Source organism: Vigna umbellata, chromosome 11, assembly GCF_029865625.1.
Source record: "Vigna umbellata cultivar VRB3 chromosome 11, Vumbellata_1.0, whole genome shotgun sequence".
NCBI lineage: Eukaryota > Viridiplantae > Streptophyta > Magnoliopsida > Fabales > Fabaceae > Vigna > Vigna umbellata.
In genome coordinates this window covers 21,198,543-21,217,818 of record NC_142175.1, presented here as the reverse complement: position 1 = coordinate 21,217,818, position 19,276 = coordinate 21,198,543, and the positions used below count along the sequence as shown (strand labels likewise).

Below are 19,276 nucleotides of genomic sequence, written 5' to 3'. Positions count from 1 at the left end.
AAGAAAATATGGACCAAAATGTCAAGCCTTGAGAGCCAACCATGCAAGCTTTTTAGTCTTAGCAGTTGATCTCATGGACAACATCATATGTGCTGCAAGGGAACTATTAAAAAATGGCTTTAGCATACATTTATAAAACAAATAAAGTCCAAACATTGAGGTTCTTACCAATCTACTACTTGTCTGAGATGATTGGGAGGGGACTTGTGCAATGAGCAGACATAACAGTGTTCTTCGGTATAGAAACAACAAGTAGTTGTCAATGGTGATTGAAATTAATAATAACTTAAGTGTTATATACTAAAATCACATATTGAACTTTGAAGTTATCAAACTTCACTTACCCAGATATATAAGGGACAAAATATATCTCATTTCCCCTTCCAAAACTGTGGGTGAGATATGTTTGGATGTCATCAAATTTATTTCCTTTGTGAGTGCCTTGGGGATCAATGAACCCGTAAACATTATTGTTCCCTATTGAAAATAGAATGGCTTAATTTCTCACACCAAGAGGGGCGTGAATTGCTGAAATGTAAAAACAATCTTCATCATTGTTTTCCCATGCAATATAAGCTTTCCTTTGTTTCCTGTTCTTATCCTAATGATACTTGGAGAATTCTTTCTGCTTGTTCTTCAAGTCTGGACAGTCAGGCTTGATATGACCATTCTTTCCACATTCCTAACATTGAACAGCGTTGCTTCTTGAATTCTTCTTTCCTTCTCTTGAGAAACTTGCATTGTTAGTTGCAGTACTTTTATTTTTCCTGAATCTGCCAAATTTTCTTACCATCATATTCATCATTTCTTTTTCTTGTATATCTGCATCTGAATCAGTTTCAGATTCATGAATTTTTGTAGCTTTCTTGCTTGCGGCTTTTAGAGCAATAGATTTCTTCTCTTCAATTTCTTCTTCCTCCTTTAGCCTTCCAAGCTCCAATTCATGTTATCTTAGCTTGCCAAACAGGGTTGCCATATTCATGCTTGTAAGATCTCTTGATTCAGATATAGTAGTGACTTTTAGTTTCCAGTTTCTATTGAGGCTTTTCAAGATCTTTATGTTGATTTCTTCTTTCTCAAACACTTTCCTGAGAGCCATGAGGTGATTGACTCTGTGTGTGAATTGTTTATGTACCTCGTAGATCGTCTCACTAGCCTTCATTCTGAATAACTCATATTCTTGTATGAGAGAATTCTTTCTGGCCCTTTTCACTTCATTCGTTCCTTCATGTGTCACTTCAAGAACCTCCCACATTTCTTTGGCAGTCTTGCATTGTGATATCTTGAAAAATCCATCCATGGTTAGTGTAGAAGCAATAACATTTCTAGCCTTATCATCATATTGAGCTCTTCGATTCTCATCTTGAGTCCACTCAGAAAAGTTTTTCAAAACAGTTTTTCCATTTACAACATGAGTTGGCTCAAATGGACTGTTTAGAGTTGCATCCCAAATTCCGTTATCCACGGATTCAAGAAAGATTTACATCCTAATTTTCCAGAAAGCATAATTTTCTCCAGCAAATAGTGGTGGTCTATTTGTGGATGCATCTTCACCAAAGGTTTGAAAATTTAAAGCCATTTCTCAGGATCAGTCGGTTTAAAGAAAAAGATAATCGACTTGTTTTTCAAATATCTTATGAAAACCAGCTCTGGTGCATATTTTTGAAAATAGATTGGCTTAATTTCTCACACCAAGAGGGGGTGAATTGGTGAAATGTAAAAACAAAGTTTTCTTTAAATCTTTTTGGCAAAGTGGATGCCTTTATAAGCTTTCCTGAAACGCAAGGAAACATATTTGTTTATGCAGTGGAAATATAATCGATTAAATACAGTAAGAAGTCGACTGAATAAAAAGTGCAGGGATAGATAGATCAAACGCTGAGTTTTTATACTGGTTCGGCCAAGCCTACATCCAGTGTCCTTCCAACTACAGGAAGCCAATGCACTATAATGATCAAGGTTTTTACAACAAGGTTTTTACAACAAGGTTTTTATAGCGACCTCACGTCAAAAATATAAAACACATCTCTAACCCTCTAATCAAAATATAGGCATATACAAAATAGACTAGCAACAAGAATCCCCTCTCTTGATGCCAAACCCTTTGAGCCACCCTTAAAGTCAAGAACGTAACACGCTCTTTTTCCTGTAATCACAACAGGGAAACCTCAATCCAATCTTTACAAGATTGTAGCCTCTGTAAGTGCAGTTAACTTGCTCTTCAAGAATCCACAAGTAAATGATCACCACGGTCACTTCTTGTTTCTTGGAGCTCTTTCTCTTGTAAGAATGCACTTTCTGCAAAATATATCACAAACTGTTAGATTCACAAAAGTTCTTACAGAAATCAAATTCTCGTCAATTTATAGATTTTCACAATTTTGACGCATTTTAATCGACTAAGCTACTAATGGAGTCGAATATAGCAATTTTGTTATAGCAGTTAGCAGTAGTCAATGCAGTTAATTGAATGGACAATTAGTGTAGTCGAATCACAATAAATGTTTGGTCAACATATTCAAAAATATAGTCGTTGTAACATTTAACTCAAGCATTAACAGAATTTCAAAATTGTAACAAACTTAGTCGAATGCAGGTTTCATGTAATCGAGTATTTAACACAGTTAAACAAAGTTTTGAAAAACTTTCTCTTTGAAAATACTCACAACACACTTTGAAAAAGTTTGTGCAAAGCCACGAGTTTTAATCGACTCACCCCATAATGAAGTCGACTTAAAACTATTGTTTTGCTACACAATGAAAAGTTCAACATAAGTGTTTGTGGTTTTCCTTCTATAAAACATCAGACATGCATTCACTAATAAAATCAAGTATATAGCATAGTGAAATGCAATGTATCAACACAATCATGTTCTCAATGCTTTTAAACAGATTTACATATTGATTAAAACATATAGCATGTAAGCAATAGAACATGTAACACATAAACAACATATGTGTTATTAATTATGTTGTCATCATTAAAAACCAGAAGCTCTGAGATTGTAGGTTCAGCTAAACCAGTGCTCTTCCTATCAACAATCTCAACAGCGTGAACCAAATTGAACCGCACATAACATATTTCATATGTGACAGAGCAATTAGGAATATAATCACAATAATAGTCCAATAATCTCAAGGAAACATCACAATCTTCATAATTACCAACCCAACAGATTTAAGCTTCCATTACAACCAATTGCAACCAATAAAAACGAATTATGTACATTAGTAAATCTCAAACGAAAATGCAGAGGACCTGGAACAAAATTTATAATCCAAATTGAGAACGAAACAAGAATAAAATGTAAATGGAAACCAAATTGTTTAAGCAAAACCTGTTACAAACAAAAAACGAAACTCGGCCAAAATGGGAGAACAAAAAACACATGAAAAGTAGAACGAATTATGAATAAACAAAAATCGAAACTGAATTGAAATTGTAAAATGACATTGGAATGGCAAATGAAAATCGAATTGGATTTGGAAACGAAGAATATCAAGAACGCAAACTATAAATTACTAATCAACAAAGGAAATTTGAATAAGGAACAATGAAAAATTACAAAGAAATAAAGCAAAACCTAAGGGAGCATTCTTCACATCCAAGAGCTTCAATGGAACAATAGTATATGTTTTTTAAGTGTAAAATGCAATAGAGAGCTGTTGGGCACTCCACCTTAGGTTAGCAAGTCAACCCCTAAAATGAGCTTTAACCAAATTGACCAAAAATAGGTCCAATAGTGCTAAGTTTAACCCAAAAAAAAAGAAAACGAAATTGATATTGCAATTAAACTAAAATGCTGATGTGGAAAATGGTTGTTGACGTGGCAACTTTTTTGGAGTCCCAAAATATAATCCTAAAATTGCCCTGAAAATAATAACGGGAATAATTAAGCTCAGATAATTCAAATTAATTAAAATAAGAATTAATTGTCAAATTAAGCCCAAATATAAAAAGTGAGGAAATATTGAACAATTAAGCACAATTCACTAATTACATTTGGTGTGGAAAGCTAAGTGAATAAGACAAAATAATGACTCATCAATAATGTCATCTACTGAGACTTTGACCTCATCCTTTGATAGCTCCATGCAAACAACAAGAGTCGCTACCTGAAACATTGTTCCACGAGTCGTCAGCATCATCCCATTACCATCTAAAACATATAGGAGACATGGACAAGTGTGGTCCATGTCATCCTCTAGGACGACTCGAGCTAAACAACTTCCTTTACTGCTTCTACCTATCAGAGGAAATGTTAGCTCATACAAATAATAAATTATTGAACAAAAATGTTTATTAATTTTACCTACAGGAAGCACAACATGTTTTGCCATAGGAGATGGTTGTGAAAGCATCCCATAACTCTCAAATTGCTGGTGAAACTGGCGCATAATTCTTTCAGTCACTTCTAAAGTGACTTCATCATACAATTGTGACCTAATCTTCTTTGTGATCTCTTGTGTCAACCTTTCTTCATACTCTTGGTTGTGTGTGTATGAAGTGTGGTGCGAGGAGCTTCCAAAATAATCTTTAATGTCTACATTAGTTCAAACAGCATGCACTCGTCCAGGGTGCTTAGGTCGTCCAATTGTAGTAGTAAGAATATCATGACGATCTTCTAGAGTGAATTGGCCTTGGGAGCTTTGCTCAACCAAGGAGTCTTGTAACATAAAAAACACTAATATTCTTTAAAAACTTCAAAGTAATATGTATAATAAAATTATTATTATTATAGGATAAGTGATATCTTACAATTCTTGCTGATATTTCTCGTGCTGTCTTAGATGGGCTAACTTCCACTTCTCATGTCCTGATGGTGGTGAAGGAGGCTAGGGACTACCACCCTCAAGAAGTGGGGGTTTACCTTCTGTCTTTTGCTTGAGGATTTTCTCTTCAAGCTTCTTATTTCCACCACGAGATAATAAGTGGGGGTATTTATTTTTAGCAATTATACCTTGTGCTTTTGTCCTTTTTTTTCCTTTGACATAATGAATTAGTTCATATGATATATAATTGTTAATGAAGAATTGAATAATATGAATTATACTAACATGCCATGCCTCTAATGTTCGATTCTCTGAAATTGATACAAACTCTCTTCGTCAATTGTCTTATATTTAGCACATGAAGGCTCATTTTTCTTTGCTTCAAAGATATATCTCGAGGTCAATTTAGTCTTAAAACTCCAAAAATTTTCAGCAATAGAGGATGAACATTTATTTCTAAGTGTCGTAACATTTGGAATCTCAAATGTCATCTGCAATAATAAAAATAAATTTGTATCAATACAAAATTATCAATATAAACAAAGCGTAAATCAAATGATAATAATTAACTTACCAATTGGTCATTCCATATTATGTTCTGATCAACTTCAAACATATGATCAAAAGATGGAGTGAGGATATATATTCTGTCACGTGCCAATACTCCTAGATATAATGTAAAGACATTTGTACTTGGGCCAAATGTCACACCAGTGATCACAATAACATCCATAGGTGTCCTCTGACCATTATTTCTTCTGACCATCAGTTGCCTCAACCTGGTGCCTCCTCTAGTGGGTCTAGATGGAGGAGCTTCATCCCCTGATGGATGTGGATAGTCAGCCATATATCTATCAAAATAGATATAAACATGAAAACATAATATTGTCAAACCACATACATTTGAACAATGGAATAGAAAACATAGTGTAATCAACCATCCATATCTCTTATATTATACCATAATATCTCATTGATCTAAGAGATTTTGATCTTTGGATGTGGAAAATTAAAGTGATTTAGCTTCTAGATTGACTCTACTATTTTGTATTGTTCTTTTATCATCCAAAGTCTTCGTATAGTATGTGCAATTATTGATTTCACAACTTGGACAACATAGAACAACACACTTTAAACTATTTGCAAGCCACAACAAAGTCTCAGAAGAGTGTGACACTTTGTCAACTTCGAATTTGAACCAAGACATCAATGTTTTTTTATGCGCCATCCAATGTCATTTCTCTTATTATCTTGGATTTTTATCCTTTGTAATGGCTTTGTGTGCTTTCAAAAAAGGAATCACCCTCATCTATGTTGTTCAATATGTATTGATGCGCTTGCAACAATTCTTCGCGATCTTTCGTCACCACATTCACACCTCGGATGATTTTACTTGTAGAACATTTATTCAACCATGATGTACGAGGAACTCATATTGGATTTGTTTTAGTCATGTAATCTGAACAAAACTTATACTTTCTTCAAAAATATACCTTTCAATCATTAAACCGTCAGGACGATATGGATTTTTGACATACCCTTTCAAAATCTTCATATAATGCTCAATAGGATACATCCATCTTAAGTATACTAGTCCACACAACTAGATTTCTCTAACCAAATGAACAAGTAAATGTACCATGATGTCAAAAGAAGATAGGGGGGAAAACATCTCTAGCTGACACAAGATGATAACAATCTCGCCTTGAAGCTCATCTAATTTTGTAGGATCAATGGCTTTTGATGAGTGCATATTTATACCCACTTTTATGTTTTAAAATTAAAATTTTGACGGGATAATTGTGCTTAAATGGTTGATTTTAAGTGAATTTGTGATGATTGAAATTGTTGGGTTTGGGAATTAAAAGAGACGTAAAAGGTGAATTTTAGCGCATAAATTATTCTTGGATATTCTTATATTTATTTTTGCAGCTGAAATATAAGTTTTATTGGTCCAAATGGCAATTCAAGGCCCAAAATCAGATTTTGTTTCGAAAAAAATATACAAAGGGGCCAAACAGACAGGCTTTACCCTTGCACCTCCTAAATTTCCCTACATACACTCCTATTTCTGAAATAGGCCCAACAAGTAAGCCCAAACACTAAGCCTTTTCTCCTACACCTCCCTAAGTTTCCTATACACACCCCTCCTAAACTAGACTTCACCAGATCATGCCATGTGGCAATCTAAAACCCTAAGTGTTATCCAACCACATGCTGCCACATCACCCTCCTCTGCCACATCATCATCATATTCCACCCACTGAAACCCTAATTCCTAATCCTCCTATGCGCCGCCGCCAGTGGCTACCATCAACCGTCACCACCGTCAACCTCCGTCGCGACGCATAATGCATCACTCTGTCACCACCTTGTCGCAACCATCCTCAGAACAACGCCATCACATCTTCATCTTCTTCTCCATCGCGCCAGCAATGCCGCCACTGCTTCAACCTAGCAACCTACATAGCCACCGCATGCCGCACACCACCTTCTTCTACGGCCAATCATCATCTCAGACCTGCAAATCCAAAAATCCAGAAACTCAATCGCGATCTTTATCGCGCCTCTCCTTGCGAGTTCGCCAATCTCGAACCATCCATCATCTTCCCCACAGCACCATCGCGAACAACATCACGCCACCATGAAACGCGATCTCTCTTGTCAGGACACCACGCCACCGCGCCACCAGCTTCTTCCATGCATAACCATAATCACCCAAAGTCGTTAGTATCCGCACAACCAATGCCATCGCAAGATCAATTCTACCTCCAGTCTTCATCTTCGAGCACCATGGGAACCTGCATCAATGCCAGACCTACAAGAAAAGAAACCAAATAGTCCAGCAGTTCGCGACAACAATGTCGGAAGCCCTTCCTCTTTTCCTCATGAGGACGCAAGAGCAAAGGGGGAAGCCCTTTCCCCAATCTGAAACCCTAATTGGGTGAGAAAGAGGGCTGCCACATGGCAAGCTCTCATTGGCTGCGCCTTCCTCAGTCAAAGTTGGTCAACACTGCTTAAGTCTGGTCAAAGCTGGTCAACAGGGGTTCTGGTGCAATTTTGGAGAATTCTGAAGGGGCTAAAGTGCAGATAGAGGAAATTTCAGGGCATTTGTGCAATTTTGGAAAGTCATAAAAGATAAAAGATAAAATTCAATTGTTGAATTAATTTAATTTATGAATATCAACAGAAAATATCTTCCAAATTATGTTATAATTATCTATCATATGATTAAATGGTTTTTACTATCAATTGAGAATGTACTTTGATTGGTAGTAATAATTTCAACTATAATCAATTGAGTACTTACTTTGATTGATTAGCTTTTAACTTGGTTAGGAGATTTAAGAATAGGTAAGATTAAACACAATAGAATTTGATTGAGAATGTACTTTGGTTGAATTTATTGTGAATAATCTAGAAAGGTTTTGCATTTAATTGAGAATTTACTTTGGTTAATTGCATGATCGCCCTCAAATTAATTAAGAATGTACTTTAATTAATTTGAAACTTGAACAATAATCAATTGAACAATGATTTATGAATAACCGATGATGAATCTATCTTGGAAAAGCAGTGGAATTAGCCTATTTCATTATAATCATTTTTAAGTTTCTTATTTGTTCTTTAAACATTCTCCAAACATTACTTTTATTCTTGAACATTGCATTTCATACATAAGATTCAAATATTGAAAGACAATTCCATATTCGTTGGGAGACGACTCAGGGTTACTTTAACTCTATCTACTTTCTTGAATACTACTTGGCAATATTGAAGTTGCGTTGAAAAGTAGTATTAATTTGATAGCTTCAACAACAGCGTATCAGCTTTACTACAAATTGACGAGAAAAATAAACATAATCGAGTTATGATCTGCTTGATATTTTTGGGCAAAATTCCATGAATAGCCACTGGTAACAATTGTTGCATTAAGATGTGCCAATCGTGAGACTTCATGCCAACAAACTTTAAGTCCTACATCGACATTAAACGCTTAATATTTGAAGAGTGTCCTTATGGTACCTTCACACTATCTAAACAAAGACAAAAACTTATCTTCTCCTATCTGGATATTGTGTAACATGTGGGGGGAAAATAAGTACGTTTACCAACCTCTCTTGGTGCCAAGTCTTCTCGAATCTTCATATCCACCAAATACAAACGAGCATTCACTCCATCTTTTGTTTTTCCCTTAATGTTGAGTAGTGTACCAATCAGGCTGTCACACACATTGTTCTCTACATGCATCACATATATGCAATGTCTAACATCTAACTTGGACCAATATGAAAAATAAAACAATATTGATTTCTTCTTCCAAGGACTCGTTACAAATGACTTGGATGCTTTCCCAAATACATGATGTACTTTATTAACTTTTCAAGAATTTGAAGGTCAGAATTTGAATGTTTTTTTTAACCTTTAATATGGATTATTACATTTTAAAAATCTTCGATGACACAGATACATCATCTTTCTTCCGTGTTTCAATTGATGTGTTGCAGTGTTTTCTTCACACATAGGACGTGCTTTATGACCCTTGACATTTATCGTGACAAATTACCGTAAGCTGGGACGTTATTAATGGTGCAAAATAACATTGCATTGAGAAGCGTAGGCATCAAATATTTCAACCCCATCAACCCACAATAACTTTAAGTCTTCAACTAGTGGGCTGAAATAAATATCTATGTCATTTCCAGACTACTTTGGACTAGATATCATCATAGACAACATCATGTACTTTCTCTTCATGCACAATCCAAGAGATAAGTTGTAAATTATTAATATAACTAGCCAACAATTGTGATTGGTACTTAAATTACCAAATGGGTTCATTCCATCAGTGGCGAAATCAAACCTAAGATTTCTACATTCTTGACTAAATTTGGGGACCTGTTGATCAATATTTTTTCATTTCTCTAAATCAGCTGGATGAGGAAGCAACCTGACAGTTGTTCTCTCATCTGCATGTCATCTAAGGTTTTTAACATCCTTTGGATTCGCAAACAAACGCTTAAGTTTGGCCATAATTGGAAGGTACCAAACTACTTTCAAAGCAGAACCATTTTTTGTATCTGACCATTATCTTCACTGTTGTTTTTAACTTGTAACATGATAAGCCATATTTTGGACACTTTTTCCAAAATTCAAATATTTCCTATATAAAATGTAGTCATTAGGAAATGCATGTACCCTTTTATATTCCATACCCATCGGACAAAGAATTTTCTTCGCATCATAATTACGAGTGGGTAGTGTATTTCCATCTCGCAACATTTCATTCAACAGCGTCAAGCTCTTATCATTCCATCCATTGGTTGCCTTCAAATTCATGAGCCTTAACACCATTGACAACCATGTGAACTTATTTGAACCAACATACAAAGGAGTTGTCGCATCAATGGACATCATCTCATACACATGAGCTTGGGCAAACTTTTCTACACCAACACTACAGATCATGTATTCTAATTTGTCTTCTTCTGATTGATCTTCCATGGTGGAATCAATAACATTTTCAATTTGGGAGACCGTCGGAAAGTGTATTTCTTTGTCATGTCATACCCATGTTGTATAACATCGTAGGAAACCATCATAAATAAGATATTCCGTAATTTGGGTTGCGTTCAACTTTCTCCCATTCAAATAGTTGACATAAGGACATATAAACTTCACTTCATCATCACTTCTACTCTCATTACGTTGTGCAAATTGTATAAATTTATTTGCCCCTCTCTCATACTCACCACTAATACGTGGTAAAGTAATCCAATTTCGATCCGTACATAAATATTATGAAATTTTCTACAAAATTGCAATAAAAAAATGATTTTTGTATTGATCATTTAACGGGAAATTAAGGTTAATTCAATTTAATCACACAATTAATAAGCATTGAAATAATAACATATCCAACATAAAAAATTTTACAACCCGCTACAAAATTATATGATCCTATTAAAAAGTAAACTTTAAACATTAAAATAAGAACCTGTGAGTGTGAAAGCCCAATAACACTAGACAACCCGCATTCAGAACGTAGAAAATTCAACTATGCAAAAATCAAACTAGACAAAAGTCTTATACAGAAATAACATCTCTCTGAAAATCTGACTTTTCAACTGACAAACTTTTCGAAAAGGGTNACTGTGATAGCTGGAACCAATCGCTGTGATAGTGGTTTTTGATGATGACAACACATTGATAATAAAAACACATGAATATGTATTGTGGTATATGTCATATGTTGTATGTGTTTATGATTATTGTGAAATATGCACATATTGTGATTGTCACAAGTGTTCAACATATAATATGTTGATTGTTGCATATTGTGTTAGTAAAGTGATCATCTCTGTGTATGCATACTGTATGTTTTGATCAAAGGAAATCATATGTACAAAAGCATATCTGAATGACTAAATCGATTCAGGTCATCACACAACTTGTGTTTTTAAACTAAGGCAAAACAACTTCTTTTGAATCGATTACATTAATTGGTGAATCGATTAAAACACGTGTGTTTGCAAATATCTTTTTCAAATGTGTTGTGTTGTGAATTAGAAAGAAAAAATTTTCAAAAATGTGCTAAGTGTTGAAGCTTAATTGATTACATGGATTATGTATTCAATTAAGTCTTTTATTAATTTGAAAATTATTTCATGCTTGTCCTAACTGTTTCAACGACCATATTTTTAAATGTGTTCACTAAGCATTAAATGTAAATCGATTGCATTAATTGCGTATTCAGTTAAGGAGCTTAATTGTATATAAATAGTTACAAGTATTTAATCTAACCGATTAGATTAAAAGAATAATCGATTAAATTGCGTCTGAATTGACTAAAACTATATATAGACGCATTGCTGGATTTTTGAAAGACAATTGAGATTAACATTTTCATAATGATTTAGATTGTGCTAAAATGGTTTAGAGGTGATGAAACGCTCCAAGAAACAAGAAATTGAAGTGGTGGACTATTCATGAGAGACAAGCTTGACTCATTTGAAGAATTTGATCTTTCTGCACAATTGAGGTGCTTGTGTGGTCAGGAGAGTTTCGCAATCTGTTTGTTGTTGTTCCTTGTGCATGTTGCCAGGAAGAAGAATAAGGAGTTCTTGTACTTTGAGAAGATTGTTCTTGCTGCATGGTTTTTGTATTTGCCTATATTAGATTAGTGAGTTAGAGAGGTGATTTACATTTTGATAGTGTGGTCGCTGTAAAGCCCTTGTTGTAAAAACTCATCTCTATAGTTTAAATTGTCTTTCAATCTCAGGTTGATTGAAAGGAGACTGGATGTAGGCATTAAGGCCAAACCAGTATAAAACTCAAAGTTTGATTTTTCTTCTCCCTATCTCTCTGCATTAATCGATTACATACCGTCATCATTCAAATACGCATACTATTATATTGCATACACATTTCTTTTTGTTCAAGAAAGGTTTAAAGATTCTTTCTATTTGCGAAAAAGATTTGAAAAGCGAGTATTTTTATAAAACACCAATTCACCCTCCCTCTTGGTGTTGAGAAACAAAGCTCATTATTTCTAACAATTGGCACCAGAGCTGGTTTTCGAAATTTTTTTGAAAAACAAATCGATTGACCTTTTTATCGAATCGGTTGTTCGATCCTGAGATGGCGTTTGTTTCTCAAACACTGAGGAAGAGTGAATTTGTTTTTGAGTGTGTGCATGTTACTTGTAATGATAAGTGCAATTCAATCACTAATGGTTTTTTTTAGTCTTTTGAAGCAGGTTTATTGCGAACCAGGAAAGATGGTGTAAATAGACTAGAACCTAGAGTTGAAAGGTTAAACTTGCAAGCTGAAAGATTTACTAGATTGCTCAGCAAGAAGAAAGCTGACGAGCATCAAAATGATGATAAAAAGAAGATCAAGGACTGATCTCATCATGATGGCCAAGTCTGACACAACGAAAGCGTGTTTAGAACAAGAAGCAAAGGGATCCATGTGGTATCTGGATAACAGATGTTCAAGGCACATGACAAGAGATCCAACAAAATTCATAAGCATCTCTCACATGACTATTGGTCATGTCACTTATGGTGATAGTAATAAGGGTAAAATCATCGATATTGGTAAAATTCAAACACCTTCTACATATGAAGTTGATAATGTACTGCTTGTTGAAGGTTTGAAACATAATCTGCTTAGTATTAGCCAATTGTGTGATAAAGGTCTGAAAATAACGTTTGAACCAAAGTACTGTCTGATAAGCAATGGTTCAACAGATGAATTGTTATTAATAGGAAAGAGATACAACTATATATATATATATATATATATATATATATATATATAATTGACCTTAGAAAAACATCATTCAAGTCTGTTGTATGTCTTATGTCTAAAGAAGATGTGCATGGTTATGGAACAAAAGATTAGCTCACATTAATATGGGCCAGTTAAAAAAACTTGTGTCTAAAGATCTTTTTATTGGTCTTCCAAACATTCGTTATGCTTCTGAAAGATTATGTGACGTCTATACAAAAGGCAAACAAACAAGAATGTCTTTTAAAATTAAAAGAGAAATGTCTACTACCACACCTCTTGAATTATTGCATATGGACTTGTTTGGTCCCTCTAGAGTCAGGAGTCTCGGTGGTAATTTGTATGGTTTGGTGATCGTTGATGACTACTCTCGTTATACCTGAACTTTCTTTATTTCTGCCAAAAGTGAAACTTTCAGGGTGTTAAGAAATTTGCTGCTGTAATACAAAATGAAAAGGAACTCAGAATAAAATCCATAAGGAGTGATCATGGCAAAGAATTCTAGAACGAAATGTTTGATGACTACTGTGCGAAAATGGGAATCTCTCATAATTTTTCTGCACCAAGGACCGCTCAACAGAATAGAGTCATGGAAAGGAAGAATAGAGCATTGGAAGAGCTGGCAAGAACTATGCTCAATGAGAGAGACTTACCAAAATACTTCTGAGCGGATGCTGTAAGCACAACATGCTATGTACTGAACAAAACAGTGATCAGATCAATGCTGAAACTAACTCCCTACGAATTGTTCAAGGGAAGAAAGCCAAACATCACACTATTTAATGCTCACATTAATTGCGTATTCAGTTAAGGAGCTTAATTGGTTATAAATCTGTTACAAGTATTTAATGTAACCGATTATATTAAGAGAGTAATCGATTAAATTGCGTCTGAATTGACTAAAGCTATATATAGACGCATTGATTGGATTTCTGTAAGACAATTGAGATTAAAATTTTCATATCTGATTTAGATTGTGCTAAAAAGTTTTACAGAGGTGATCAAACGCTCCAAGAAACAAGAAATTGAAGTGGTGCACTATTCTTGAAGATTTCTTTAGAGACAAGCTTGACTGATTTGAAGAATCTGATCTTTCTGTACAACTGAGGAGCTTATTGTGTAATTAGGAGAAGTTTCGTAATCTGTGTTTTGTTGTTCCTGTGCGTGTTGCTAGGAAGAAGAACGAGGAGTTCTTGTACTTTGAAAGGGTTCTCAAAGGGGTGATTGCAGGAGAGGATTGTTCTTGCTGCAGGGTTTTTGTATTTGGCTATATTAGATTAGTGAGTTAGAGAGGTGATTACATTTTGACAGTATAGTCGCTGTAAAGCCCTTGTTGTAAAAACTCAGATCTCTATAGTGCAAATTGGCTTTCAATCTCAGGTTGATTGAAAGGAAACTAGACGTAAGCATTGAGGCCGAACCAGTATAAAACTCAGAGTTTGATTTTTCTTCTCCCTATCTCTCTACATTAACCGATTACATACTGTCATCATTCGAATATGCATACTGTTATATTGCATACACATTACTTGCTGTTCAGGAAAAGTTTAAAGATTCATCCTATTTGCGAAAAAGATCTGAAAAGCGAGTATTTTTATAAAACACCAATTCACCCCCCCCCCCCCTCTCTTGGTGTTGAGAAACAAAGCTCATCATTTCTAACAAAAGAAACAAACCACCGTCTCCAAATCCTCTTGTAAGCCGAATACAAGTCCTTAGCTTCTCTAACTTGTGAACTGCAATGACTACAATATCTTTTAAAAGATTTACATATATCGTGCCCGACTCCTTATTCAATCTATTGTGATAACAATTATGCTATCCACATTGCCAAGAATCCCACCTTTCATGAGACAACCAAACATATAGACATAGACTGCCACATTACTAGACAAAAGCTTCAAGATGGTCTCATTCTTCATGTGTCTTCTGCCAATCAAGTTGTTGACTTTTTCACCAAGTCTTTTTATCCTTCTCCTTTTAACACTATTGTATCCAAGCTAAACATGCATAATATCCATGTTCATCTTGAGGGAGGGTGATAAAGATCTAAACAAATCTCTTCTTCTATTGTAACTGTTTTTAGTTTTCCTTCCTTGTATATATTTCTCTATTTTTGCTTCCATAGTAACATACATTGCTTAACTTCATTCTCAATAATACTTTTCTCTTGAGCCTTTTATCAAATACTTACATTATATGCTTCTTTTGTTTGAGCATACATATTCAATAGGAAGAAATTGCCAATGTACTTGAGTAACTTTAATTGACTTTTGGAATTAGCTCCAATAGAAAATTATTTTCAAAAGAGAGCTCATGTATATTATTATGCTTGGAATGAGAGCAACAAGTTCCAGCTATGTTGACAAAGGAAAAAAAGTGCTACTTTTAATGCCAAGATAGTTCATCTTGTTGTTATCAATTATGATCTCATTCCTACTAATCCATTCCAAGTGAAAGATTTTCCAAACATTATCCAAGGAGTGAATAAGAATTGGAATCATTAGTAGATCAAGTAACCAAGACCAAATTCTACTCGCCACGCAACATTCTAAAAAAGATGAATCATAAAAGCCCTTGCTTTCTCAAAATATCATTAGTTGGTAGCTTGCTAAAGATCAACCTTCACAACATGGAAAGATCTAGAAAAGGGTATAGCATTATGGTAAATAGATTTTTACCATCCAACACCTGCTGAGGCATCTTTAATGTGCTGATAAGCCCATCTACCAAGCAACATATTACTAGAGGTGTCAACTTGACCCATGACCCATAGGTTAACCCTAACCCATTCTTTCAAAAGTCCCATTTTAGGAAGTCACTCAAGTAGAGGCCAAAAACAGTCCCAATCCCCAAAGTCCCTTGTCAAGTGAGTTAGGATCATGGTTAAAGTGAGTTTAGCCGCACTAAATAAACTTATGTCTACTTTAATTTTCAAACCTATTTACTTTTCACAAATTCATAATTTAGTTATTCAAGACTCAAATTCTTTATATCATTAGATTTTATATATTTTTTAATTTAAGAAAAAAATATAAGATTATTTTTCATGTTAAAAATTCAATTTCAAGAAATTATGAATTTGATTATTTTCTTAATTATTTATTGATTACTGTTATTAATTTTTCAGTGCAGTATTTATAACCATAATTTTTCAGTGCAGTATTTTCTTAATTATTTATTGATCACTGTTATTTTTTTTAAAGAGGGTCTAAGTTATGGTTACTTTTTCTAATATGAAATTTCTTTTTCTAAAAATATACCCACTAAAAATATTATTTAATTAGATATTTAATTAAATGTTTTTTAAAATATTTAATTTAATATTAATCATCAACTTTTAACTTATTAAAAATAAATCATAATTCAATTTTAATGTGAAAATTATTTACAAGTAGATTTTAGTTGATATATCTAATATGAATAATCTAATCATAAAAATTTTGAATAAATTCAAACTCGAAAATTTAAATAATAAATTTAAACAACGTTTTACTACTCATTCACTTATTTTAATTCATCTGCATGCTAAAGAGGGTTTCAAGAGTATTTTCACCACACATATAATCTTCCTAGATATTACGCTTGGATTGGAATGACTAGGAGAGGTTGTGCCTTATGCAAGGTAATCCCATATTTCTCAGATATATCCATGTCTTGTAGCTTTTGTCCATCTTTCAGCTTCCAATTATAGTTGCATAGAAGAGAGGCCAATACAATATGCACAGTTCTGGAAGCCAATGGCAATCCAGGACAGATCCTTCTTCCTGCTCCAAAGGGTATTAGTTCAAAATCTTGACCCTTAAAATCAAGGTCACTTTCCAAGAATCTTTCAGGTCTGAATTCATCTGGGTTTGTCCAAATACTTGTATCTCTTCCCATGGCCCATACATTAACCAGAATTTGGGAACTTTTAGGTACCATGAAGTCACATAGTTCAACATCAACTTCTGGCTTGTGTGGCACTAACATTGGGGCAGGTGGATGCAAGCGGAAACTTTCCTTCACCACTGCTTGTAGGTAAGGAAGCTTTGAGATATGTGATTCTTCTAGTTGCTCACCTTTGACAAGGACTTGGTGAAGCTCTTCCCTCACTTTTTCTAGCTTTTCTGGGTTACGTAGCAACTCAGCCATCGCCCATTCTATCGAGCCTGATGTTGTGTCTATTCCAGCAACAAATAAATCCTGACATATGTGGCCAATTAGTAAAATAATATATATCACATAAAAATTTTACACACACGCACACTCACCAGAAACAAATGCAGAACATGAGTGCGAGTCACTTGTGAATTGTCATCAAGCATGAGTTCCAACACAGAATCCAACACGTCCTTGCATGCCTTGGCTTCATTTTCTAATGCCCTTAAACGCAATCTTTCTTCTACGAGTCCATCAAAAAACGCAATTAACTTTTCAAAGTAACCATTCATTCTTCTCCGAGCACCCTGTGGATCAAGCATGCGAAAGATTGGAAAAAAGTCAACAACATTAGGCCTTCCAGCTTCTTCCATGATGCCCCAAATGATGTCCTTGAACTCTTGAGACTTGTCAGAAGCGTAATGAGCTAAATCCATTGAGAAGAAAGTGTTTGATATGGAATTAAGCACAGTTGTGAAGGAAGTCTCACCAATATCCACGGCTTCACCTTTCTGACATCTTTCCTTGACATAATCCATCAATTCTTGCACCTTCCTTTGTCGACAAACTTGTGTGAACTGAAGCTGCTGGGAAGAGAACACTTTGGTGGCACAAACTCTCCTAAGGGCCCTCCACGGTGCTGAAGGTGGAGTCCACACCACTGAAAGTGTGTGATGATCAAGAGCTCGAACCGCATCTGGGGTTGTCCTGTTGGAAAAAATTTGATCTTTTTTTTGCAGTACTTCTCTGGCAACATGTGGAGAGGAAATGACTATGGTGGTAATACTGCCAAGCTTGAGACTCATAATAGGACCATAAATTTGAGAAAGTTTGGTAAGTGCTTGGTGAGGCTGATTTCCAAGCTCCAAGATGTTTCCTATGATGGGAAAAGGGTGAGGCCCTGGAGGGTATTTTGAGGTTTTCATCGGTTTGAAGGTTGAGATGAGTACATGAATGGTTACACACACTATAGTGATTTGAAGAAGTGGAAGAAGGTACTCCATTGTTTTGCTTCTCTTGTGTGCACTGAGAGATTGATTCTTGAGACACTGAGAGGTATTCAAAGCTTAACTTCACCTAACAGAGTATATAGTGAAATACATGTGAAAAACGTGCGTGCTACTTGACAAAAAGTATTATTGTTCAGAATTCCACTAGTAAAAAATCTGCTTTTTAACGCCATATAGGTTTCGATTTTATCAAAACCGAAGCATATAAAAATGCGGTGGCATAAATGTAATAAAAACGAATGTTTATGCCTCGGTTCCAGGACACCCGAAGCAGAAAGGGTCTTTTACCTCGATTATAAAATAAACCGAAGCATAATTACCATTATTTTATGCAAGTCGGACCTTTTGTCTAACACACCTTTTCTGGAAATGTCTATTGCCTCGGTTGAGAGAGAGACGAGACATAAAGGCCTCAAATCTACTTTTTTGAACAGTTTAAAAAATCACTATTACCTCGGGTCCTTGGGAGCTGGTGTCAAAAGATTCACAGGCTTCGGTTATAATGTTAACCGAGGCATAAACGTTTGAATTAATTGTCATTTACTTTTTTTTTTATTTTTCTCTGAGTACCTTAGGCATCGGGGCGCTGATAACCGAGGTAGTATCACTTGGTTAACTTAAGAAATTTTAACCTACGTTATTCATTCTCTTCTTCGCAGCCTCGCGTTCTTCTTCTTTCTTGCGTTCTCCTTCTTCTTCCTTATGCAAGAGTCGTTCTTCATCTTCCTTGAGGCCATTGCTGCTTCGTCTTCCTCACAGGCTATTGTTGCCGCCTCTCCCCTCTGCCTCGTCGCTGCTGCCAACATCTTCGTCGCCGTGCAATCGCCTCCGCTTCCGCCTCACTCGTAGCACCTCTGCCTCTGTCGTCGCACCTCTGTTGTGGTTGTGGCAGCCACGGTAAGTTGTTTGTGCTGTTGGGAGTGAAGCAGCTTCTCGATAACAACTCCTAGGGTTCTAATCCACGATTACCTTTTCAAGCTGGTTCTGATCGGCGATTCCGGCGTAGGGAAGTCCAACCTTCTCTCGCGCTTCACGCGAAACGAGTTCAATTTGGAGTC

General features: G+C 35.2%; 2 protein-coding genes across 2 annotated transcripts; both read right to left on the bottom strand.

Moving 5' to 3' along the window:
- Window positions 1–946: 946 nt before the first annotated feature.
- On the bottom strand, window positions 947–1,579 carry LOC148191162 (uncharacterized). Its single transcript, XM_088101312.1, has 2 exons — window positions 1,485–1,579; window positions 947–1,430 (listed from the first exon to the last, which is right to left on the bottom strand). Exons 1-2 carry the CDS (start codon window positions 1,577–1,579, stop codon window positions 947–949), a joined length of 579 nt encoding a protein of 192 aa, XP_087957438.1.
- Window positions 1,580–16,497: 14,918 nt separating this feature from the next.
- Window positions 16,498–18,338, bottom strand: LOC148191161 (cytochrome P450 76T24-like). The gene is made up of 2 exons (XM_088101584.1): window positions 17,322–18,338; window positions 16,498–17,253 (listed from the first exon to the last, which is right to left on the bottom strand). The coding sequence occupies exons 1-2, from the start codon at window positions 18,210–18,212 to the stop codon at window positions 16,648–16,650; spliced, it is 1,497 nt and encodes a 498-aa protein (XP_087957710.1). The 5' UTR covers window positions 18,213–18,338; the 3' UTR covers window positions 16,498–16,647.
- Window positions 18,339–19,276: the final 938 nt, after the last annotated feature.

Bases quoted from the DNA above. Each gene is read 5' to 3' on its own strand.
- LOC148191161 (XM_088101584.1), bottom strand. From the start codon at position 18,212: ATGGAGTACCTTCTTCCACTTCTTCAAATCACTATAGTGTGTGTAACC. The intron at 17,254-17,321 runs GTGAGTGTGCGT...CACATATGTCAG, and splicing joins ATGTTCTGCATTTGTTTCTG to GATTTATTTGTTGCTGGAAT.
- LOC148191162 (XM_088101312.1), bottom strand. From the start codon at position 1,579: ATGGCTTTAAATTTTCAAACCTTTGGTGAAGATGCATCCACAAATAGA. The intron at 1,431-1,484 runs GTAAATCTTTCT...AACTCTAAACAG, and splicing joins GCTTTCTGGAAAATTAGGAT to TCCATTTGAGCCAACTCATG.